Source organism: Dermacentor silvarum, chromosome 5, assembly GCF_013339745.2.
Source record: "Dermacentor silvarum isolate Dsil-2018 chromosome 5, BIME_Dsil_1.4, whole genome shotgun sequence".
NCBI classification, from domain to species: Eukaryota; Metazoa; Arthropoda; class Arachnida; order Ixodida; family Ixodidae; genus Dermacentor; species Dermacentor silvarum.
In genome coordinates, this window is record NC_051158.1 from 79,316,645 (window position 1) to 79,342,470 (window position 25,826).

General features: G+C 48.6%; 1 protein-coding gene across 1 annotated transcript in view; it reads left to right on the forward strand.

Moving 5' to 3' along the window:
• Nucleotides 1–22,636, forward strand: part of LOC125945863 (uncharacterized) — a 56,775-nt gene extending 34,139 nt beyond the window's left edge. Inside the window, exons 4-5 of the mRNA XM_049668217.1 lie at nt 14,327–14,432; nt 22,520–22,636. Coding sequence (XP_049524174.1) covers nt 14,327–14,432; nt 22,520–22,616 — 203 coding nt within the window. The 3' untranslated portion in view covers nt 22,617–22,636. The remainder of the gene's footprint in view (nt 1–14,326; nt 14,433–22,519) is intronic.
• Nucleotides 22,637–25,826: the final 3,190 nt, after the last annotated feature.

Genomic DNA, 25,826 nt, shown 5'->3' on the forward strand with positions numbered 1-25,826 from the left:
ACACCCTGAGGAACAGATCCTCTGGATACCATTCACAAGGCCACCACCACTTGTGTTGGTCCGGACATTAAATGTCATTAACATGGTCGGTAATGGAAAAAATAGTCCTTCAAATGTAAAATTTGATCAGGGTTCAGTTAGTGTACAGTATCCGCCAGGCAAATGTCAAAGACGAAAATAATGTCGATGAAAGTTTATTGATAAGGCCTCAAGCGGTGAATACTCATGACTGTGTCAGCAGGCAAACTATCACCAACGCGCTTTATGGTGCCTTTGGTGCGTGCTGCGTATTACTATCAATATATCTTCTTGCACAGGACCTCACGGGAGAGAAGGTTGTTTCTTCTTCAACGGTCTTCCATTTCATTTCATTTACCCTGATTGCAGATAATTGTGTGCCCGCGTCACTTTTTTACTGAGTCCTTAAAAGTGCCTATTACTCTTGTTAAACATTGCAGAGTATCTGATTTCTCCTCGATTGCAGATTTGCTTCTCATAATCCGAATTACAAAGTGCAACTTGGTCTAGATAAATGCACTCGTGTGCAGGTGAAAAAGACTGAAAAGGAATAAAAAACCGTTAGTTCCTTGACAGGTTATTCAGGCGTAGCGCGTCACGTTTATTAGATGGTTTTAGTCGTCACAAAGTCACATTTATGGTACGTTTTCCTCGGGGTTGCAAAAACCATCATTTTCATCGTTAAATTATTAGTTCCTCGTTTATTACCAATGGGTAATTACTGTCTTTATTTTCCGTCTAGCACATTTATTACAGAAAGAGGCATGGAGTAAATACCAGTAGTGCAGTGAAGTCGAGGACGAAGAAGCGCTCTTGCGTCTGTCGCTGTGCGCGCGATCAGCGTTCATGTATTACCAGTGCGATTTTAGTGTCTTGTAATAAATCGTCATATTACGTTTGGTGGAAGGTGCTGCAATCTCCGACCTCACCCTGGAACTTTGTAGCCGAACGTTTCCAACTGCTCCAGCCGCTTGCATGCTCGAGGCTACCGACACTCAGCCAGGCGCATCCACCGCTCCCATCATTTGCGGCGCCGTCCAGCGGCAGCGGGACCCTCCTGTCGTTCGCCTAATAGATGAAACTGACGTGGAATATTGGCTCTCTACTTATGAGCAGGTCAGTGCTCACAACAAGTGGGATGACACGACGAAGCTACGTACCGTCATCTTCTATCTGGCTGACGTTGCAAACCTCTGGTTCCACAATCATTCACGGAAACTACAAACCTGGTCCGCTTTCAAGACAGCATTCGCGGAAGTCTTCGGCCGCCCGGCCTTGCGAAAACTCCGTGCTGAGCAGTGTCTACGCCAGCAGGCTCAACAGCAAGGCGAGACTTACAGTAGCTACATAGAGGATGTCGTAGATATTTGCGCCCGCGTCGATTCCACAAAGAGTGAAGAGGACAAGGTGAAGCACATCCTCAAGGGAATCGAGGACGACGTATTTCAAATGCTTCTAGCGCGAAACCCTTCATCTGTCGCTGCTGTCGTCACTCTTTGCCAGAGCTTCGAAGAGCTGCGTCGGCAAAGGGTCCTTGTGCGCAGCGCTGTTGCACCTGGCCACTCTCTCTCTGGCCTCACGGACAGCGATGATTCGCGCGTGGAGTTGGAGGGAAGCTCTTGGTTCAAATTGAGGATTTTATTCGTAAGGAGGTGGTGCGCCAACTGTCTATGCTGCCTCTCAGCGATCGACCTATACAGCCTGACACATATCTGGCTGCTCCCATTGAGACGGCCATTCGTGAGGAATTTGCCGAGTTGCTACCTTTTGTGCAACCCTGTCCTCCGGTGGCTGCACCTCTGACCTTTGCCGCAGTCGCAGCGCGACCTGCGCCACCAAAATTCCCGTTTCCTGCGACAATGCGAGCTCCCACCTCCCACCTCCTGTCAAATTCCGCCTCGAAGCTAAGTTCAGAACCCGTGGCGCACACGAGATAACCAACCCATATGTTTATCTTGTGGTTTCGCCGCCCATGTCACGCGCTTCTGCCATCGTCGCATGTCACCTGCTAACCCTGTTGTCGCAACGTCTGGATATGGCTATTCCCATGGTGCTACCGGGCATGCCATGCATCCCAACCCAGAGTTTTTGTCGTCTCCTCGACGCCCTTTCAGCAACTATCGTTCTCTAGTCGACACGTCGACGCTCGCTTTCCCGCCTACGTAGTCGCCAGTCACCTAGCGAGGCAAACTAGTTGCTGCAGTTCCAGTGGCACGAACTGCCAGCTTCGCGACTTCTACATAGCCTGCACAGTCACCACGCAATTTACTGGACGTTTTGGTCGAAGGGACCGCCACAACTGCACTTATTAACACTGGGGCTGCAGTTTCTGTTATATACGAGAAGTTTTGTCGTAAGCTCAGCAAGGTCACCTCGCCATCGTCTGGTTTGCTTCTGCGCACCGCGAGTGCGCAGCATATAGCACCGCTTGCTTAATGTACCGCAAGGGTGGTCATTGACGGCCTTGTCTATGTTGTTGAATTTTTCGTGCTGTCTTCATGTTCACATGACAACATTCTCAGCTGGGACTTCTTGTCTCACCATCATGCCACCTTCGACGGCGCCCGCACTGTGTATGACTAAAGCCGCCAACCTCACCGTTGTATCTGGTACGGACATACTACCCGAAACGTTGGTTCTTGTGCCCGCATCTTGCTCCACCGTGCCAGGCGCTACGGTACATTTTACACCGTCACCTATTTTTCAACGTCGCCAGGCTCTACCTCTCCCGTTTGCTGTCCTGAACACTGTATCTGAATTATCCGCTATGCTTGTGCGTTAGCCGTTTCAATACCCTGTGACCTTACTGTGCGGAGAATCACTCGGTCGTATTCAGCCCCTTGACCCACTTCACATTCTCCCTACTTCCGACGACACGGCCTGTTATGAGCTCGAAGTCCTCACTTCTCCCGTGCTGCGCACATCATCATCATCATCATCATCATCATTGTCGTCGTCGTCGCCAGACGTTCTTGAATCTGTCTTGGACGCCGAACTGCCACCTCCGTACCACCAGCAAGACCTCACGCTTGTTCAGCATTATCGCTCATCCTTTGATTGCAACCAACCATCCCGGGGACGTACGGCGACCGTCACTCACAGCGTCCACCCTAGTTTCCATCCCCCACTACGCCTGCGACCATACCGCGTGTCGGCAGCCGAGCGACAGATAATTAACGAGCATGTCGACCATATGCTGCACCGTGACGTCATTCGCCCTTCCCACAGTCATTGGGGATCTCCTGTAGTATTAGTACGCAAGAAGGACGGGTCTATATGCTTCTGTGTGGATTACAGTCGACTCAATGAGATCACTCGTAAAGATGTCTATCCGCTGCCTCGAATAGATGACGCCCTCGACTTCTTACAAGGCGCGGAGTACTTCTCATCGTTAGAGCTTAGATCCGTCTATTGGCCAGTGCCGATGGCTCAAGATGACTGTGAGAACACAGCTTTCGTCGTGCCCGATGGCTTGTACGAATTTACCGTAATGTCATTCGGGCTCTGCAACGCGCCAACTACTTTATAGCGTATGATGGATACCATCCTTTGTAACTACAAGTAAAAAACATGCCTGTGCTACTTTTATGACATAGTCGTGTATTGGCCAGATTTCCCGACACACCTCGTTCCCTTGCGTGAGATACTGCCTCACCTCTGCCATTCTCCAACTCAACATAGAAAGGTGCCGTTTTGCTTCCCGCAAGTTAACAATACTGCGACACGTTGTATCGAAAGACGGTGTGATTCCCGACACAGCCAAGCTTCGCGCGGTCGCCGTTTCCGATGCCCACTACTCTTAAGGCACTGTGCAGGACTCTGCTCTTATTTTCGGCGTTTTGTGCGCAATTTTGCAACTATCATCGCACCACTCACCAATATGCTTACCGCTAGCAAAGGTCCACTTCATTTGATGAAGCCTTCAAGCAACGACGTCACCTCCTTACTTCGCCACCGATTCTTCGACACTACGATCCAACAGCGTTCATTGTGGTACACGCGGACGCCAGCGGCATCGGACTTGTTGCAGTCCTACGCAACGGAAATACAGCTACGACGAGTTTGTCGTCGCATATGCGAGCCGCACTTTAAAGAAGGCCGAAACCAACTACTCTGTGACAAAAATGGAGTGCTTGGCCATTATTTGAGCTCTCGTCAAATTTCGTCCATACCTTATGGGCGTCCTTTTGGCATTGTTATCGACCACCACGCCCTTTGCTGGCCCTCCTCGTTGAAAGATCCGTCAGGTCACCTCGGCCGATGGGCACTTCGCTTACAAGACTATGACATCCGCATTGTCTACAGATCGGGCAGGCAGCACTCTGACGCCGATGCGCTTTCCCGACCTCCGATACCTTGAGATGCAGCTTCAGTGTCAACGTCCTTCGCATCCGTGTTAACCATCAACGTCGCTGATATATGCCGGACGAGCAGCTTAAGGATCCCCTGCTTTCAACTATGCTGAATTTCCTCCACGATCCATCCGTCACAGCCTCTTTAACACTTCATCGCCCAGCCGTTCACGTTGCTGTACGTGTCAACGTCCTTTACCGCAGAAATTGTTTGTCTGATAGACGCAAATGGCTGCTGGTGATACCACGACGCATGCGTGCGGACATATGCTCTTATTTTCATGCTGGGCCTCACGATGGTCACGCCGGCGTTCTGAAAACGTATACCCGGCTGAGGCAGCGTTTCTACTGGTATGGCATGTATCACTTTGTACTCCAGTACGTACGCACTTGCACAGCGTGCCAACGGCGTAAAACTCAACAGCGTTGTCCTGGCGAGTTACAGCCGCTGCCCTGTCCGGCCCGGAAGTTTGATCGCGTCGGCATAGGCTTATACGGGCCACTTCCCTGCAGTTCCTCGGGTAACCAATGGATAATTGTCGGTGTCGACCACTTGACGCGCTACGCCGAGACTGCAGCACTCCCGGTGGCATCTGCGCGCGAAGTTGCATTTTTCATCTTGCGGAACTTCGTTCCTTTGACATGGAGCACCACGGGAACTGCTCAGCGACCAGGGGCGTGTGTTCCTGTCACAAGTAATACAAGCCCTTCTCGCTGCACGCAGCATCGTTTATCGCAAGTCTACCGCCTACCACCCGCAAACGAGCAGCTTGACAGAGAGGTTGAACCACACACTCGATAACATTTTGACTATGTACGTCCCCTCGGATCACAGTAACCGCGACACTGTTTTGTCTCTCGTAATGTATGCCTATAACACGGCCACACAAGCTACCACTAGCTTTTCGCCATTTTTTCTGCTATATAGACGATATCCCTCGTGTACAATGAACACGCTGCTCGCATACCGACTTGACGCTTCTGGATGCACGCCAATGTCTGAAGCCGCCGAATACGCAGAAGTCTGTAGGCAGCTCGCTCGTACCCTTACGACCACCGCTCAAGGTAGCACGTTTACCGACTGGTTCTCTTGTTTGGTTGTGGATCCCACCAAACAGCCCTGGCCTTTCAACAAAACTTCTTGCAAGGTATGATGGCCCCTACTGCGTCATAGAGCGTACCTCCGCTGTCTGTGACGCTATCACACGACCTTAGACATCGCGGTCGTGACGCAGTTCATATCAGCCGACTTAAGCCCTACTATGAGCCCTTAATCTTACCTACGCCATAACTCGCCAGGATGGCTCATCTTCTCTCCCTGGGGCCGTTGTAGTGAAGAAGAGGTCGAAAAACTGCCCTTGCGTCTGTCGCTGTGTGCGCGATCAGTGTTCGTGGACTACCAGTGGAACTTTAGTGTCTTGTAATAAATCGTCGTATTACAGTAGGAACATTATATATTCATGCCAAGCACCCATCTGCAGATTTTTTTTGCATTTGTATAAAAATATAACATTAGCAAATGCGAAATGTTTGAAGATATTTCTAAGAATGACAGCTAGGGCGACAGGTGCTGTTTGTGAGTGCTATACAATGCGTTAAACATTGCTGATCCATCAGAGGCCTAGAGCAGCCAAAATTCCTCTAAAGAGGCAGATTCATAAGGTTGAATAAAAACGTCGCCGTCTTTAAGTTTGTCGCAACGAAAGGCGACGATTTTCTTTTTAGAAGGCCAATGCACAGAATCAGCAGTGAGGACAAAAGGAATTGGTGTATCATCCAGGGAATGGCATTGGGGACTCGTGTCGATCAAACGTAGGAGATGCTTGCGACAACAGATAACGCGAAGGCAGACGACATGAAGTGTCAGCCCAAAATTAGCAAGGGCACTAACGTATCGCCACCAACGCTATGTGATAACGCATGCCATGGGTAAAGAAACCACAGCACATTGCGGGGTTGGCTGAATTGTAGCTCCACGCAAAGAAAGGCCACAGTATGGTGGCCTAGCAGACGACAACTTCTAGCAGACGACAACATACATCAGCTCGAAACTGTAGATATTGCAGCGTCAGTATCAATAAGTGCTCTGATGAGAACAGCTTCCGGAAGCTCTAATAACAAGTTTCGCGGTCGCTCTAGGGAAGTTGTAGGCTGCCCGACGAATACAATATTTCCTCATAAAAATTGCGAGGACGCTTAAGCTTCGCTTTCAAAAATAGAACGCAATAGCATTCAAAGATCCCTGATTGCCACTCATGGTTCCCGACGACTGCAGCTTATGCAACCGTAATGGTTACTGGCAAACACTGGCGGCGAACGCTGTGCACGCAGACGAGCTTTCTGGTGGAAACGCGGCCTCTTGCCTGGGCCGATCCGGGAGATAGTGCAGAACCGCGCCAAAAAAAATTACGTCAAATTACATCAATTTCAGGTTCCCGTATTTGTTTCGCATGCCTAATATTTCAGTCTGAGAAGATTTAACATAAAAGGCATGCGCTGTGGGTGTTTTGTTTCATGACATTTGTTTGTGGATTGTCATTCTCAAAATTCCGAAGAATAGCTTTGCCAAAAATGCAAGACAAGGTATGAGCAACATTAATGATAAAATGGTGTGGCATACCTAAACGTGGTTGGGGATGGTTTTCTCGGCCGCGGGCGCCAATGCTGACACCGAGGAGCTGGAGGAGAAAAACATTTATTTGACGGAATAAATGAGGTTTGTGGTGTGGGGCCCACTTGGTTCATGGCACCCATTCAAGCGGAGGTCGCTGCCCTCAATCCTGGGCGCCACAGGCAGTTGCCGCTCGGCGCGCCCTGTCGATCAAACCGAGTTGATCGTCAAGGCTGTCGCTAGCCAGCAGCTCCTCCCATCGCTCCACACTCGCGTTGTCTATAGGGGGCCGTCCGGGGATGGCCCGGCATGTCCAGGTGGTGTGTAAAAGCATTGGCTTCTCAGAACATCATGTAAAACGCGCGTAGTGTGCCGTTGAGTGCATTTTGTTAAGAATGTGTGAGTTGGGGTACGTGTCAGTCTGGATTTAGCGCCAGCAGACGGCCTCCTCCTTTGTTAGTTTTTTATGGGGAGGGGAGTATATCCGCCTGAGTCCCTTGTAGTAATTCAAAATGACTGCATAGTCGCACGGTACCGGGGTAGGCTCTTCCAGGGCAGGATCATGGAGTGCTCGGTCTGTTGTGTGTCCTCGAGCCATCCTTTCTGCCTCCCGGTTCCCTTCCAGTCCCATGTTACCCGGCGTCCATATTATGCTATGCCGGACGGGGAGATTTCGTGTATCTAAGAGGTCGGTAGGATCTGGAGTGCCAAGGAGAATACTCATTGCTGTTCGACCGACTGTCCCATGCAGGAAATTTTGACAGGCCGCCTGGGAATCTGTAAGGATGTTCAGCGACCGTCTCTCATTGTTGCCGTGGGCAATGGCTAATGCGATGGCCGTTTCTTCAGCCTCCGTGATGGAGGTGCAGTGAATGAATGCACTGCTCATTTCCCGAAGATGATGGTCGACCACTGTGGCTACAGCCCTATTGCGATTTCCATACACCGCTGCATGTACAGAGGGGTCCACTGTTAAAGGGAACACCGGAGCGCGTGGCGTCTGCTCTGCGCCACCGCCGGCCGGCGGCTGCAACGAGTTGCGCGCATGTGCAGTGAGCGTAGTGGGCGGTGCTCTTATCGATTGTGGGATTGTGGGACCGGCGATCTTAAGCTTTAACTTGTCATTGTGTTTCTGGGTCTTCCACCTCTTGATGAGGCTTCGACGTGCCTTACGAAGGCGGATGAGATGGCTGTCAACTTCTGGATTCTGTAATTTTCTGGCTATGCTCTTGGTGCACTTGTCGCTCAGTTGTGTAAGTTGTGCAGTCCAATCACTAAGATTTGTAAGTCGTTCGAGAGTCAAGGTGCTTTCTTTGCGAAAGGCGTTCCAGTCGGTGATCCTTGTGTGCCCGATGGGGCGACATTTGGCGCACTCCATGATTTGCATCCTGATGATGTAGTGGTCGCTGGCCAGTGTCTCTTGCATGTTTTCCCAACTGCACGTCACCTTGCTCCAAACTAGAGTGAGGTCGGGACTGATGTCTTGGTATATGCTGTTTCTTTGTCGCGTGGGTGCACCCGGGTCATTAAGTAAGTCTAACTGAAAATCGTCTATAGCCACAGCTAAGTGCCTGCCTTTGGAATCTGTTTGCCTGTAGCCCCACATGTCGTGGTGTGCATTGAAGTCGCCTAGTATGACAATTTTTTTGTATCGTGCGATACGGCAGGCCTCGCTAATGAGAGTCTGAAGATCCGTGTTCGATTGCCTAGGCCGGCTATAGATATTCAGCACGAACATGCTGTGTTTGGTATTCTTTTACTTGTTTCCTTGCAGGAGCAGTTCGAGAATAACATGGTCAACATTGGTATTAGGTATAGTGTCATAGACAATGACTGTTAGAGTCTTCTTTACAAGAACGGCCACCTTTCCTTCCTCCGGGCCATCAAAAACATCGTATCCTGCAAGTGCAGGGTGTGTCCCTGTCTATTACAGTGCGATGATATCCGGCGGCACCAGTTGTTTGTGAATAAATTGTTGTAATAGACCCCGTTTACGGCGGTAGCCACGTTAGTTCCATTTCCAGATTTCTAAGGATTTTTGATTTGGGGAAGCTGCACTGCCCATGCTGTTGCTGAGAGGTGAGATTAGGGATTTAGGGAGCCAGCATTAAACCGCGGGGGGCTAGCGGTGGTTGTGACGCCGCAGGTGTCGTGCCTGTGGTAGCTCGTTTTTTACGCGCTATGCTGCTTTGTTCGCTGATGCGTGCATTAAGGCGATTTTCAATGGCGTCTAGTCAAGCACTAAGTTGTGTGCTTTGGTGCAGGAGAGCTTGATTAAGCTGCTGTGTAAGCTGCCGTGTAATCTGCTGTGTGAGGTCGCTCAGCATGTTGTTTAGTGTTGAAAGGGTGACTGGAGTGTCCGGGGGGGAAATTGCGGGGGTTTTATGGCTAAGAGGTTCAGGGAGGGTGGTGCGGGGAGTGAGGTATGAATCCCCGTGATGAGGGCTCTTAGCTGTGCCAGTTCTTTAGCATGCGTGGCTCGTAAAGTTTGTAATTCACGTTTGAGTGACTCATTTTCACTAGCTAGGTTGGTATACATGTGCGGGTGGGGTTGATTTTGCGAGTGCGGAGCCGCGAGAGTGGCAACATCTGCCGGCCAGCTCACCTTGGCGCCATTCCAAGCTGGGTGGGCGTTGTGATTCTTCGTCTTCTAGCTGCTGATGTTGTGTGGGTGTCTCGGCTGCTCTTGCTGAGTGTTCTGGTGGTTCCCCAGGCGGCCCTGGGGTTGATCCTGGCCCGGGCCCGCTAGGGGAGGGGCGAGAAGGACGTGGATCGGGATCGTGATCTGGATGGGCTGTGTGATGTGTCCGCCTCCGAGCTTAACCATCGAGGGCGGCGTGTGGGTGGTCGGTGGTGTTAGTTGCGACAGCGTTCAGAGAAAGTTGGCGTTTTGGTCGAGTGAGGTGGCGGTCTTTGGCGAACTGTCTTTAGGCGCTGTCGACACTCCTTAGCGGCGGTTAGGTATCCCTGTCCTCATATCTGGCACTGGGGAGAGCAGGGGTGCTCCGTTGGCGGATGGCATACCTGGCAGACTTGTCGGGTAGGTCTGTAAGTGTGGCATGCCACTTCACCTCCATAGTAGAGTACGTATCGAGGAATCATAGGACCCTCGAAGGTGATGACTGGTGTGTTGGAGTCTCCTATACACGCAGACAACTTTCTGTGGCAATGAAGGGGAAGCTACGGAGGCAAAGCGCGCACAAATGAGAGCGCTTCTGAAAAGAGTTGCGCGTTTGAATCCACGTTGGTTTAGGCTGGGGAAGAGAAAACACAAGCAGTTTATTAGCAATGGTTAAATAAGACAGAACACACCAGTGAAAGTAAAAGATTGCTCATTTGACTGCTTTTCCCTTCCGCGTCTGGGCAAACGCTAAACCGTCGCGCGTGGAAGCTGCCTCGATTCAGCGTCTGTTCCGAGCAACCAAAAGCACTGTCAAACGCTGACGGACTACTTGGGGCGGTAATACATGTGCAGCATCCACGCGCCTGTACCTTTCCCTTCATTGCCACAGAAAGTTGTCCGCGAGTATAGCACTCGGGCACTGTGCACAGTGACGCCTTGCGTGCGTACACGTAGATTTGCCAAGAGCTCCTCTGGTGGTGTTTTCGGATCGTCGCCGTAAATGACACCGCGAAGCGTAACTTCTGGGGCAGCCACATATGTGTTGAACTTGTAGTCTTTGCCGCCCATGGCCAGCGTGTCCACTCGACGGAGTACACGCGCTGTCTCTTCGTGCGGTGTACTCACGATGATGATGTTAGATCCGTGTCGGGTTCGTACAATTAAGTCGTTGCCCGTGAAGTGGGGTGGGATTTGCAAGTAGGCAGTATGGCGGGAGAGATTTGATGTGTGGAGTATTCCTTCATGGCTAGGCCTTTCTTCGGTCGCATTACGATTTTAAGGTCGCTTTTAGGCATCGGCGGCAGCTTGCGTCGCAGCTGGCGCGGCGCCGTGGAGTCCGTTATCGTTCAGCGTTCCCGATGGCGTTCAGGGTCGCAGCTTGCCCGGCTTGCTGCTGTGTTGCTGCCCCCTCACGTTCGCATCAATTTTGCTTCTGTCGGAAACGACTTGACAACGACAATGTCCAGTTTGCATCCTGGTCATCAGCGGGTTCCTCGGTCCTCCGGGCTGAGTGGTTGTGCCACGGTCGTTCTCATCACCCGCCGATGCAAGTCCGTCAAGATCGTCGGCGTCAGCAGGGAGTGGGGAGTCGGATTGGTCGTCGTCCGGTCGCGAGTCCATGTCGCGGTCCGCGCAGGAGCTCGATGATGGGTCAGTAGGATTCATCGATAAGTTAGGGGCCCCGCCGTGAGGCCTGGTAGCCCGTCACTCGCCGAGGCGAGCCAGGCTTGCCGGTAGGCTTAGCGGGACGACACTCACTTCGTCTCTTTCCAAGTCAATAAGTGGCGAAAAATTTGTCCTACCGACTTGAAGTTTGGGTCCGTATGATCCCTCTGATGAGCACTTGTATATCCGACAGGTCGTCGGCGACGACAAGGGGTTGTCCGGGTCAAAATTCACAAAATGCGTAGAGCCGACGTGACATGCGTCCACTCTGCGGCACGCCGCATTCCCTCCTCTGCCGACGCCGACGCCCAATATTCTGCGACACGGGGCCCTAAACGCTATCGCGTTAAAACTGCAGATTGGAGTTTTCCCAATCGGCATCAAAGACCAGAGAGGTAGGCCGAAGAGTCGACACTGAGCGAAAATGTGGAGAAGGGGATCGAGGCTGGGATTCATGGTATTTAAGATTATCGATAATATAAGGAGAAGACGGGGATTGGTGTAAGCAAGGGAGGTAGGACATCCGCTGGTAGCTCACGGGTGCATGGATCTTGGTACGTTTCTGAGGAGCATAGTCGCGGCTGCCATTACCCTGGCGCCGTCGGTAAAACTTGGATATGTGCCATCGAGAGCCGTAGTAATAACATGTAGGGCGGGCAGGACGCCCTACAGAGTAATCGGGCGATATACGTTCTAACGGCGACTGTCCAGTCACACATGCATGACTGGGGACAGCATGGCAAAGTCGGCATACGTAGGCACAGAACGAGTGATAGAAACGTCGAGCAATTGAGACACGAGGCCGACACAATCTGCTTTTTAATTATGTAACGCCAGCTGGTGTGAGAAAGGACGGACACAGAAGAGCATCTCCAGTGGAGTTCTTTACGAGCGATGTCACGGATCAGTGTTGGCTGGTGGACGAATACAAGATGAATCGCATTACAGGCGAAGGGACTGCAGTTTCACAAGCAGCTGGGAAATTGTGATGACGCACTGAACGGTGGTGGGGCTCTGCGTAGGAAGGGCGTTAAAGGCGGTGGTGTTTATGCCTTCGATAAAATGTCGCATGAAAGTAATTTGGAACACGGTGGTGTTCACGTGATTGCACAGCGCAAAAACGTCTTAAATGTAGGACCTGTATGATTCGCCAGCGAATTGAATGCGCTGTCCGATATTCTTTTTCGAGACCTCAGTGCGAATAGTAGCCGCGGTGAAAATCTGGCGAAGCTAGTGCGTGAATGTTACTCACTCAGCAATATCTGTCGCATGGTTCGAAAACCAGCCTTTTGTGACATCGTAAAGGTAGAAGGGGACGTTTCACAGTGTCTAAGAACTGTCCCACTTGTTGAAGTCACGGACTCGATCGCAGTTCTCGAGCCAGTCCTCGACGTCATCTTCCCTTGGGCTAGTGTATGCTCGCGGATAACGCGTGCAGCAGCTCATGGTCACTACGGAAGGCAATGCTCGTGCATAGATGGTGACCTTGGATGTGCCATTACTATCATCACTGAACATGTAAGGTGGTGCTATGCGTCGACCCCAGTGAAGGTCCGGGGGAGAAAGATGAGTACTTGGGGAAACGATAAGTAACCTCCACCACTTATGAGACACCGCGTTATCCTCACCAAACGCGACCTCTGACGACGAAACAGATGCGACGGGCGCTTACGATGGTATGTACAAATGAGAAATATTTACGCGTGATGATGACATCTACACATGAGGAAGTTGAAAGTCACAGCTCCATATTATGCTCAGAATATTATTGTTTTATCATGCGATTTCATAATATTTAAGCGCCTCCAAGGCATATCTCGGTCGAATTTGAAGCATTTTCGCATTCAACATATAGGGGCTGATTATGTTCTGCAGGTTCCGGGATGTAGTGGTTGATGAAAGCGGGGCAACTTGCTTTTCAATACTTTTTCTTTTTAGGTAGTTTATTCGCATATATCAATTAAGCTTGCTTTGAAAATGTCAATATTTTCCAACTATACATTTTCTCATTACCGAGATAAGTATAGTAGGCACCAGGATTAAGTTTCTTATTATTCTTCTAAAATGGTAATATTTCGCAATTCTTCTGAATTAATGGTACTTTTATAATTATTAGGCAAAACTCATAAAGGCCGCAAGTATTTTAACAGAAGGTATTTCAGAGCAAGCCATGGCAAGTGCAGTGAATTTGCTATGTTTGATATTGAAGTAGTTTGATCACTGGTCTGTTTTCCGTAGATAGAGCTCGTAAAGCCCCTGTAGAACATTTTTCTTCACAAGTGAACTAGTAATTGAAGTCTAACAACTATATGCAGCATTTTAAGAGCGAATATTGTAAGTTTGAGTTGCATACAGTATTCATGTTGCAGAATATCGGTAGCAGTGCTTTGCCTGGAGCGCCTGGCTTTTCGCTCCGCATAAATTTATTTTCACAATGTTGTAATCAAAGCTTGATGTCAAGTATGGAGCAGCAATAAAACGTTTTCCTGTGTCAGACGCTTCACATTTCCCGCTGACTACGGCGTCAGCAATGTGCAGCTTTGGTGGTTCTTTAACATCTTTTTATGAAGATAACTAGGCAATATAGCTGTCTACAGACACGTTTGTTGACTTCTGCGCTTCTGATATGATAGCACCCAATTAGCTCTTACATCATTATGTGCGATGTTGGTTACAAGTTATCAAGGTCCAGCATGCGCGAACATGTTGACTTTGTGCGGTTTAGTGTGGTTCGTATTGAAGTCTTACAGCTTCTAGAATATTCAGAGGAATATCAACGCTATTTCTTTCTGCGCACCATTTCCAAATATCAAAAGTACTCCATAGACCCTGTGACCCGTCAAATACTCAAACTGTTTGTGCTCGCTCTCGGCTTGGAGCACTTCAAAAGGGATTGTACAATATTCGATGCTTGTTTTCATATAATTTCTACATTAGCTTAAGTCGTAGAACCTAACAGAATGTAGAATAAGAACAAATATATGTTTATTTTCAGCGTAGGAGTAAACCTGGATGGATATATAAACATAAAACGACTTTTGTTGCGTTTGTTTTCAGATACATGCATATATAGAGGTAAAGAGCTTTCTGATGATGACTACACGTATTTTGACAATCCTTGTGAAAGAGCGCTTTGCTCCTTCAAAAAACGCTTCGTTGAAAGGTAAGTTGCGAAAGTGTCGATATGTTTCCGTACAATCGCCGTAGCGCATATTTTTATATCGTGTCTATTAAATTAGAGGCTCTTCACATAGATATCATAGCCGGCAGTTTTAGGCAATTCTGTGTCAGATGTTACAGTGACATAGAAAACACATAACTAAGCAGATTATAAACGGCTCGCTAAAGGTGCCTAAAACACGTATTAACAGGAATGCCTTCATGCTGCCATACTTCCGCATTTGCGCAGGTTTCAACAGCCTAGCAGCCTAGCAAAGAAATATTCTTTGCTATTTTAACAGCCTAGCAAAGAAATATTCACAGAAACTGACAGTAATTTACATGAAGCACTAATGAAATGTACAGCCAAATTCATCAATATTTTACTACTATTCGCGCCACTGACCGTAATAAAACCACTGAATGCCAATTCCATAGATGACTCGGATGTCTAACATGTTTATACTACTGCACATGGCTCCTAGGGTGGAAAACGTGGGTTAAAAACCCGCCCTTGGATGGCTAATTTTTGAAGCAAATAACTTTGTTAGGCCACCAAGGAAGTTTTGTAAGTAGGACCAAATAGTGCCGATGACATCACCGCTGGGTCAGCGACGGATATTCCGCGTTCGCCTCCGCATGCATGACGTAGTGGAACGCGGAGACGGGATTTTTTTTTTCTTGCTGCGCAGCTTTTTTTCTCTCTCTCACGTGCTTTAGCGCTAAGCTAAAAATATCTATTTCATTATATTTGCGTCTGGTGTGCCGCACTCTGCCCAGCGCCGAGTTGGCATGCTTTCTAAATGCGTGAAGGTTGGCGTTCTTCCACTTCTTCTTAGGTAGGGACGCAAATTAGTAGCATTTTCAAAATCTTTCATTTACTACAATGGACACAAAACCATGCCTTCATCATGGCTAGAAATATTCCGGAAATAATGTGCAAATGCTATATAATAGACGTGCGAACTCGCAATGTTAAGTCTCAGAAGAAAGGTCAAGACGGTGTTGCTAAATTGTGATAATACGTTGATATGAATACGCGGCGCTGGCGCATTTTGTTGCGCAGTCCTCTGTGTTTGAAGCGCGGAAACACTGCGCCGCGCAGGGTGCGCTCATGTCATACGCGGCTTTAATCGACATTTCTTTTTGCCTACTGGTATTGCACGTTACTTGCTATCTCCGTTCACTGATTGCCATCGAGCAAACTCGGGTAAAACTCGTGTGAACGAGAAACTCGGCGCATCCTGCATAGCACCCCTGTTCGTAACAATTTTATATTTTTTTAACCACGCCCAGAGCAGACATGCAGCGCCATCCTTTGGAAGCTCGGTATATCATACTGCAGGCTGATAAAAGCGCGCAATTTGAATGCCTCGGAGGTTTTCGCTGATGTTTACATGTCTTTTTTTACACCCCATTACGATGACAGAAGAGAAGCGATACTCTGCGCTGCATTGATGAGCGGCAACGGAACCAGCTGTACAAGCAGACGAGGATGACAACGCGGGAGCAGTGGCACGAGCGCGTTGGCGCTGTTGCGCCGAGGGGCGCCAACGAGCCAGCTGTGGACGACGAAGCTCGAGCCATTGCTGATGATGATAGTTTCTGTGCACATCGGGCCCACAGATTTTGGTTTCGCCGAGCCATGTACAGATTCGCTGTAAAAGGGGCTGTCAACGATATTTCTGTCACGATACACCGGCCCATGCTTCATACGGAAACGTCTGAGTGACGTGACATCAAAATCGTCATCATCAGGACGAAGGCCGCTCCCTGCGATCTCCAATTACCCCTGTCTTGCGCTAGCTGATTTCAACTTGCACCTGCAAATTTCCTAACTTCATTACTCCACCTAGTTTTCTGCTGTCCTCGACTGCGCTTCCCTTCTCAAGGTATCTATTCTGTAACCCCAATGGCCCACCGGTTATCCGCCCTACGCATTAGATGGCCTGCCCAGCTCCAGGTTATCAACTTAATGTTGTGGGAAAACACCTTGGTCCCGCGGTCCACGGCCACAGCTCCAGTCCAAAGGCGCCCAGGGGCGCCCAGCCGCAGCTTGCGCATTCCTCGCACCACTGCTCGCGCGTCCGTCCTCTTTTTTGTCCACGGTTGGCTCCTATCCACCACTCACCTCAGCGTTCCCATACGGCCCCTCCCTCTGCGAGGGCCCACGGTGGTCGAACCTGGCGGCACGGACGACGAGAGATGCCGAATCGCCGTGGGCGACTACGCTACGCGCTCGCTGAGCACGGCCACGATCACACGCAAGACACACCGCAAGCCACAAAATGAGGAGGACCGACGAGTCGACGAGTAGTGGCGGGTGGTGTAGTTGGTCGTCGACATAACGGGTGGAAGCTCTCGATAGCGCCATTCTTTCTCCATGGCCGGCGCGTTTCCCCGCATCTGGCTGCGATGGCGTTGACTGCACTGGCCTAAGGGGGCTTGAATCGATGGCATGACACTCCTAAAGGCGGGCGAACCTTGGAGACTGATAATGCACCGAACAAGGATCGGTGGTGCCGTCAAGGCCGATTCACCGAGGTCTTCCAGGAACCAGCAGGCCTTAAACCTGACTGGCTTCCATGACGGACTCCTCGCGAAGATTGAGCAGAATGAGGTGGTGCAGTCTCGGAGTTGAGGTCTTGCAGGAATAAGATGCCCTAAACCATGTTGAGGTCTTGCAGGAACCAAAGGCCATAAACCGTCCTCTGGCGCACACCTGGTCTGATTTTCTTCTCTGACCTCGTTCAGACAAGTGCGCGCAGCAGGTCGCCGGAAGGAGCCACCCCCGCTCAATGCCTTGCCACCAAAGACACACCGCACCGCAACAGAGAACCATGCACCCAGGGTTGGAGCCGCTTTCGACGTGGTGTTGGCGCGACCGCGCGCATGATGTCGCCTGCGCTGGTGATTCCGCAGCGCCTAGAGCTGCAGCAGCGCGTAGAATACCACGCCACCACCAGGACCCACGCCAGGCTTTATGACGGCGACGGAGGAGAAACAGGCGGAATCGCACGTCATCGAACGCCAGAGGTGCAGCTCGTACCGAGGAAATGGTCACGCGCCATGGCCGGGTAGAAGTCACTACTAGCCGTGGAACGGGTACCTCCAGCCTTCTCCACGACCAAGGGCCGTCCCGGAACGCAGCCGGCGCCCCACGTTACGGGCGCCAATGTGGGAAAACGCCCGGTCCCGCGGTCCACGGCCACAGCTCCAGTCCCGGCTCGCCGTGCCCAAGGGCGCCCAGCCGCGGCTCGCGCGTTCCTTGCACCACTGCTTCCGCGTCCGTCCTCTTCTTTGTCCACGGTTGGCTCCTATCTACTATTCACGTTAACGTTCCCACAATGTCAACTAGAATATCGGTCATCTCCGTTTGTCCTCTGATCCACACCATTTTTCGTTCCATCGCTCTTTGTACGGTCCTTAACTTGTTCTCGAGCTTCTTTGTTAACGTCCAAGCTTCTGCCCCATATGTGAGCACCGGTAGAATGCAATGATTGTACACTTTTCAACGACAGTGGTAAGCTCCCAGTCAGGATTTGGTAATGCCTGCCGTATGCACTGCAACCCAATCATATTCTTCTGAAAATTTATTTCTCGTGATCAGGGTCCCCTGTGAGTAATTGACCTAGATAAACGTACTCCTTTACATACTCTAGAGGTTGACTGGCGATCTTGAATTCTTGTTCCCTTGTCAGGCTATTGTACATTATCTTTGTCTTCTGCATAATAACTTAAACCGAATTCTTACATTTTCTCGATTAAGGTCTTCAATCATTTCCTGTAATTTGCCTCCACATTGAGGACAATGTCATCTGCAAACCGAATGTTGCTGAGATATTCGCCGTTTATCCTCACTCCTAAGCCTTCCCAGTCTAAGAGCTTGAATACTTCTTCTAAGCATGCAGTGAATAGCATTAGAGAGATTGTGTTTCCTTGCCTGACCCCTTTCTTGATAGGTAACTTTCTACTTTTATTGTGGAGAACCCACGTTGCTGTGCAATCCTTGCAGATATTGTCCAATATATTCATATACGCATCCTGTACTCCTTGGTTACGCAATGCCTCGATGACTGCTGGTATCTCTACTGAATCAAATGCTTTTTCATAATCTATGAAAGCCATATAAAGAGGTTGATTGTACTCCGCAGATTTCTCTATTACCTGGTTGATGACGTAGTTATGATCCATCGTAGAATATCCGTTCCCAAAGCCAGCCTGTTCTCTTCGTTGACTGAAGTCAAGTGTTGCCCTGATTATATTCGAAATTACCTTGGTGAATATTTTATACAATACTAAAAGCAAGCTAATGGATCTGTAATTCTTAAATCCTTTAACCTCTCCCTTCGTATGGATGAGTATAATGTTGCCGTTCTTCCAGCTTTCTGGTACACTTGAAGTCGTGAGGCATTGCGTATAAACGGCCGCAAGCTTTTCAAGTATGATATCTCCTCCATCCTTGAATAAATCGACTGTTATTCCATCTTGTCCAGCAGCTCTTCCCCTGGTCATGTATTTCAACGTCCTGCTAACTTCATCGCTAGTTATAGAAGGGTCCGCTGTATGCAGTCGATCACTACTTCGAATGAAAGTAGCTTGGCTGCTCTGGGAATTGTACAGGTCAGTAAAGAATTCTGCCGCTGCTTTTAGTATGTCATCGAAATTGCTGATGATATTACGCTGCTTATCTTTCAATGCATACATTTTGCCTTGTCCTATGCCTAGTTTTCTTCTCTCTAATTTCATGCTGCGTCCGTATTTTAGTGGTTCCTGAATTTTTCACACGTTATAATTTTGGATATCCCCTACTTTCTTTTTGTTGATCAGTTACGACAGTTCAACTAATTTTATCTGATCTCTCGAGTTTGACACTTTCATTCTTTGCTGTTTCTTTATTAGGTCCTTTGTTACTTAGGAGAGCTTTTTTTTTACCTACTGGTTGCCTTGGTACCTTACCTGCCACTTCAATTGCTCCTTCTGAGATCAACGTAGTTACAGTTTCATTCATTACCTCTATGTTGTCTTTTATCTTCCTGTTCTAAAGCTGCATATTTGTTTGCGAGCACCAGCCAGAATTGGTCTGTTTTTACCCTGACTGCGTCTAGGTTGGCCTGTTTCTTCATGAGTAATTTTATTATTTATCTCTTCAAATTGAGAGAAATCCTAGACCTCACTAGCTTATGGTCACTGTACTTTACCCTACCTAACACTTCTACATCCTGCACTATGCTGGCATATGCAGAGAGTATGAAATCTATTTCATTCCTTGTTTTTCTATTAGAGCTTTTCCAGGTCCACTTCCTGTTGCTGCGCTTCCTGTAGAAGGTATTGATTACTCGTTGCCGATTCTTTTCCGCCTTTCCGCCAATTCTACCAACATCTCTCTTCTAGTGTCCCTAGACTCGATGCCGTAGTTGCCTATTGCTAGCTCGCCAGTTTGCTTTTTCCCCACTTTTGCATTGAAGTCGCCCATGACTACTGTATGCTAAGTTTCTACCTTTCTCTTTGCTAAATCAACATCTTCATAAAACTGTTCTATTTCTTCATCATCGTGACTGGAGGTTGGGGCGTACGCTTGTACAACTTTCATTCTATACCTCCTATTCAGCTTTATTACGACGACTGCTACCCTCTCATTGGTGCTGTAGAATTCATCAATGTTGCCCGCTATGTCCTTATGGACTAGAAATCGTACTCCGAATTCTCTCCTATCTGGAAGACCTCTTTAGGAGAGGACGTGGCCGTTAGCACTATGTAAGCCTCAGCAGTTCTTCTCACCTCACTAAGGCCAATAATATCCCCGACAAAACCGGATAATTCTTCAAATAGCCCTGCTCAGCTAGCCTCACTCGATAGGGTGCGCGTGTTGAACGTTTCCAGGTTCAGTTTACATTGGCGGCCTACCCAGACCCAGAGATTTTTAGTACCCTCTGTCGCGTCGCAGGACTGACCGCCACCTTGGTCAGATGCTCCGCATCCACTGGGGACTGAGGGCCATGGTTAAAGTGCAGGAGTCATTTGGGAGGTAGCGGCCGAATACTGCCACAGGGAGGTCAATTTCTGTTCTGGTGAGGAAGTGATTGTGTTGAAGCTTAGTTGGCCTGCCTAATTTGGTTGCACCTTGACTAGTATAGCCCCACTAGCTCTCGGCAATGTTTTTTTTTTTTGCCGGTGTCAGGCACAACCCCATGCCATAAATGTAGTGAACTGGAGGAGGATTCGGACTTACGATTTTGAGGTTACTATACTATTAAAAAAATCGCACGGAACATTACCTTAACAAAATGGTCATTAAAATGCCATATGCGGCACAAACGCCATGAACTATCTGTTCGTACTCTACATCAGTTATTAACGCACGTAATAGTGCCACTGAGAGCCTCGTTCACTTCACGGATGTACCATCACACTCGCTCTCACTTTGCGGTCACAACTCTTGCGTGCGATTCACGCATAAAGAACAAAAAATGTTGATCGAATAGAATTTAACACGTCTATGCATACAACACCAAAATCCTCCAACTTAACTGCTGAATCACCCTAAACAATTGATAATTGAAATGTTGTATGTTCGTACTCTACATCCGTTATTATTGGACGTAATAGTGCCACTGAGAGCGTCGTCGACTTCACGGATGTACTCACGCATTAAAGAAACAAGCTGTCACGTTTTCCTGAACGCAAACATCATTTTAATTCGAAAATTTATCTGCCTCTACCACGATCAGAAGAGACAAACACTTCCCTCGGCCTACCAGAACGTTCCTAAAACTCAAAGTTCTTCCAAATTATCTTCAGAGAAATGAATGATAATGAATGCTACACACCAAACGTGCCTCGAACGTGCCACGTGACATAGGTCATCGCAAAAGTGCCTTCGCACAATCGGTGGTCACGTAACACGCAAGACGTGCACGTCGCCCGACTCAAGCTCTACCGCCCTCGGGCTATGCAACTCGCTCGGACAGCTTCGTCTGCCCCCGGAGAAATTGTCGCGCTTCAGGGCGCAGCCGCAGGAAGAGAAAGTAGAAGAGTGCGCAGGGAGCTGGCCGCTGCTTGTTGGGCTTGAGTGACCATCCTTTGCCCTTGCACTAAAGCACTGCACGGGCTCGGGCTTACCCGAAAGCCCAGGCCCGGCCCACGGGCCGGGCCGGGCCGGGTAGAAGAGTTTTTTCACGGGCTCGGGCACGGCGTGTGCTTTTTGGCCCGGGCCCGGGCCGGGCTCGGGCTTTCTGGTGGTGTGCATGTAACGTGCAGCAGTTATTCTCGGGCGTCTTAACTCTGAAAAACATGTATTTTTCGGTCTCGGGTCAGGTTCGGGCCAGTTTCGAGCCGGGCTCCGGCCGGACTCGGGCCTAAGGTAAAGGGGTGGCGGGCCGGGCCGGGCGGGTAACGTAGATTATTTCCGGGCCCGGGCCGGGCCCGGGTCTCGCCATAAAAGTTTTGATCGGGCTTGGGCGGGCCGCCCAACTTAAAAACGGGCCCGGGCCGGGCTCGGGCTGAAAAAATCGGCCCGTGCAGTGCTCTACCTTGCGCTACGCTAACGATCCACCATTTTTGAAAATTAAGTCACCCCAACCGTTACAATATATTTTTCATTTCGATCCTGTGAAGTAAACTTCTCTGAATAATGGCGCTGGGTTGTGCTTTGCCGCTAGCCTAGGGCATTAGTATCTTGACCACGCCATTGCATCGTACTTTATTAACTCTCCGTATTCTAATCAATGAGTAAATAATTCGCGTAATACAAGAATGATAATACGTGCGTGCGGGTAACCGAAATTGTGATGATAGGTGGGGACGTTAGCCGAACAAAAGGGTTGGCACGCTATACTACAGGGTTAATATATTAGAATAGATCAAAGTACGAGAGAACAGAAAACGCACACACACTCGGACATTACCTCGGAAAGGGCAGCACTGAGCACTATAAAATGAACAAACTATAAAGGGGAGCTTTATGCCGCCGTCTCTATGTTAAGAAACACATTTCAAATATTACGTGCTTTTTGGTTATGACATAATTTACAACATCTACAATCGCAATGTTTCTAGTGGCTTACTGCTGTTTTTTTTTTCTCCTACCAGATGCAGCAATCCAAAGCCACAACCTTATGGAAGCTGCGTATACAAACGTGCTGTTGGTCGTTATCCAAAGTGCTGTGAATGGGTGCGGGCCTGTTAATTCCTGCTGAAGACATGTTATATCTCCTTAGTTGTTTAGAATATGTGTTTCTACGCTCGTTACGAGATCATAAATACTATTGACAGCATGATAACAAAATATGTCGTACTTTTACTCAATTGTAAATACTTTTGCCATTTTACGTGTTGCAGAACCCCTTATTCTTACTTCCCTGTGCGGGGAAATATTGAACCCAGGCTGTCTGCAGAGCGAATTTTGTAAGATTAAAGCGAAATGCATCTTTTGGTTGCTGGTTTCAGAGTGTCTTCGGCGCATGCACGGAGTGTCCAGCTGCAGTGAAAATTTCCAATAAACATTCACATTTGTTAGTAGCACTTTTCCTATCTGTCTCGCCTTCCTTTGTTCCGTCTGTCCCTCTTTCACCGTACTCCAATAAGCATCATGTCGATTGGCCTAATATAGCACCAGTCATGAAACACTTAACCCTGTTCAAACCTATACCGCGCTCAGTATGGATCGAATATCATTCGTATAGCACGCCTAGCTTATATGCGGAGCGTAACTGCGTGAGGCATACGAAAATGTCGAGCATCATCATTTTTCTCAGCCTTCCTGTAGGGATGAGACAGCGCCACTTCAACATAAATCGGAAGATCTCAATAATCATTCACCAGATTGAACTATTGCGGTTACGTGTTTGATTGAAATAGGCTATATACAAAATTATGCAGGCCGGATTTTTCATGTACCTATCTTACCCTAACCAAGATTGCCGCGATCCAGCTACTACCATTGGTAAACATGAGACCCGCATTTTCTAAGCTTGGATGGTGGGAAGGAGTGAAGGCAGCAGCAAAGGTGTCGGCCGCCCGTATGATGACGCCTTTATTACGATCCTGACCCAAAGTCTGCCATCGTTGTTAGGACATACTAAATGTGTGCAAAATCCTCTTTGTGGAATTTTGTATATCCCGTATTTCGTAGGCAAGAACACTTTCTCAATTCTGAATAAATCAGGGCGGTTGCTTCAAGACAATGACATCTGTACCACTACCACGTGGATCCACCGCACTTGGCGAATTCTGCCTTGGAAATTAACATTCTGTCGCTCTCCGACTTGCTCCATATCTGCGACGAACACTTTTCACGATCCTGTTCTTCTCACCCTTAATAATTGCCTAAGCTACGTGCCCAGTGACCTTTCCCTCGGGATGTTCACACTTCACGATAGGACTATATATCGTCGTAGTATTCATCCTGATTGTTTTTAGCTCCCTCTAGTCGTCCCAAGGCACCTCCGATCTCCGTGTTCCAGTAACTTCACTATACTGTCACTGATGGTCGCATGGGCGAAACTCGTACATACGACCCCTTGAGGCGCGCTTTTACTGACCGAACCAGTCAACTACGATGTGCGCCGCTATATCAATGCTTGCGATATGTGTCAGTCTGTCGACGCCTGTCGCCTGTCATGCCTCCTGCTCGTTTCCATGAAATTTCTGACATTCCCATGAAGCCAGGTTGTGGGTAGGGTTCTACCTCCTTAGCCATTTCCTATTTTCATCAGAAGAAACAAGTGCTTCGCAGGGACAACAGCTTGGGCAATAAGATGTGGTATCATGTGAGCGATTCGAACCAGTTGTGCTACAGTTGTTGCCGACTCCCTACTGCACGACGTCATCCTATACTAGAGTGAGCCTGGCCAGTTACATATGAATTGAGGTGGCTACTTCATATCAAAGGCCGTCACTGATCTCTTCCGCTCCGGTTCTACCAAGCACAAGGTCGCTACCGCGTACCAACGTCAATGGAACAGACTCACCGAACGCTTCAACCACACACTAACTGAAATGTTTGCCATGTACATTTCCGACCACAAAAATGACCGTCATGTATCCCCTGCGCATATTAACTGCCCAACACGACATAGCCCGATTCTGACTCTGGATTTGAATGTTTAGGCACGATTGTAGTTTGCCTATGAACACGTAATTCCGGGCTTTATCCAGAATTTCTACTTTGGGGGGGGGGGTGTTTCTAGAACGCAGGGCGGTGTGGATACGCAGTATTGCTTATCGTTTTTTTTTAGAGCTATAGGCGGGGGGGGGGGGGGGATACGAGGTTCAATGGGTTACGGCTCTTTTACGCCGTTTTCTTATTTAATTAAGGCTTAACGCTTTTTTTCAACAAATGGTGACAGAAAAACTGCTATTGAGCAGAAGTACATTAATTAACCTTTTAAGCAAACGTATTAAACCACATCTTACAAAGAAGTTCGTCCTTGTTGGTGCATGTAGAGCTGATGTTATTGCGCAAACAATTATACAACGACGATGGAGACAGGCAGGCACGAACGAGCGCTGTATAGCAGGCCGACATGTGTGCCTAGTTTTTCGGGAATATAAATTCAGTACTATATTTAAACACCCATGGCATTTAGTCAGCACATTTGAAAATTGCATGAACGTAAGGGACAGCAATTAGTTTTCATTTGATTGCACCAAGTTTATTTTTTTCTATGCAGAACAAAGTGAAGCAAGTTCTTAATCTACAAGTCTAATTGAAAGAACAATTAGTGCAGATGTTTCCAAACTAAGCACAATATCACTTTGCACGAGAAAAAAAAATGCCAAGCACAATAGGCACGGAGAAGCCATATTCATTAAACAATACAATTAAAATATAACTAAGAACAAAAAAAACGTGACCCGCCGCGGTGGCTCAGTCAGCTAAGGCGTTGCGCTGCTGAGCATGAGATCGCGGGATCGAATCCCGGCCGCATTTTGATGGAGGCGAAATGCAAAAATGCCCGTATGCTTGCGTTTTAGAGAACGTTAAAGAACCCCAGGTGGTCAAAATTATTCCGGAGCCCTCCACTACGGCGTGCCTCATAATCAGAACTGGTTTTGGCACGTAAAGCCCCAAAAAGAAAAAAAAACGACGGCAGTTCCCACGCTCTGTGGAAATCGATGTTATGCGAGCAGTGCGCGGGAGCCTACCAAGTTGGCCAAACGACCGTGAGAGCCCCAAGACGTAGGCGGCTGTTTCATGACCTACATGACGCACATACCATTACCTATCATTTATGTTCGTCGTACACTGTTGTCATACTATGCCAATTTTGGTACATACCAAGTTAACGAAAGGACCATGAGAGCACCAAGGCGTAGGTCGATAGATAGGTAGATACTGTCAAAGTGGTATATGATCGCGAAAAAATGATTCGCATTTAAAAAGTATATGTGCGCA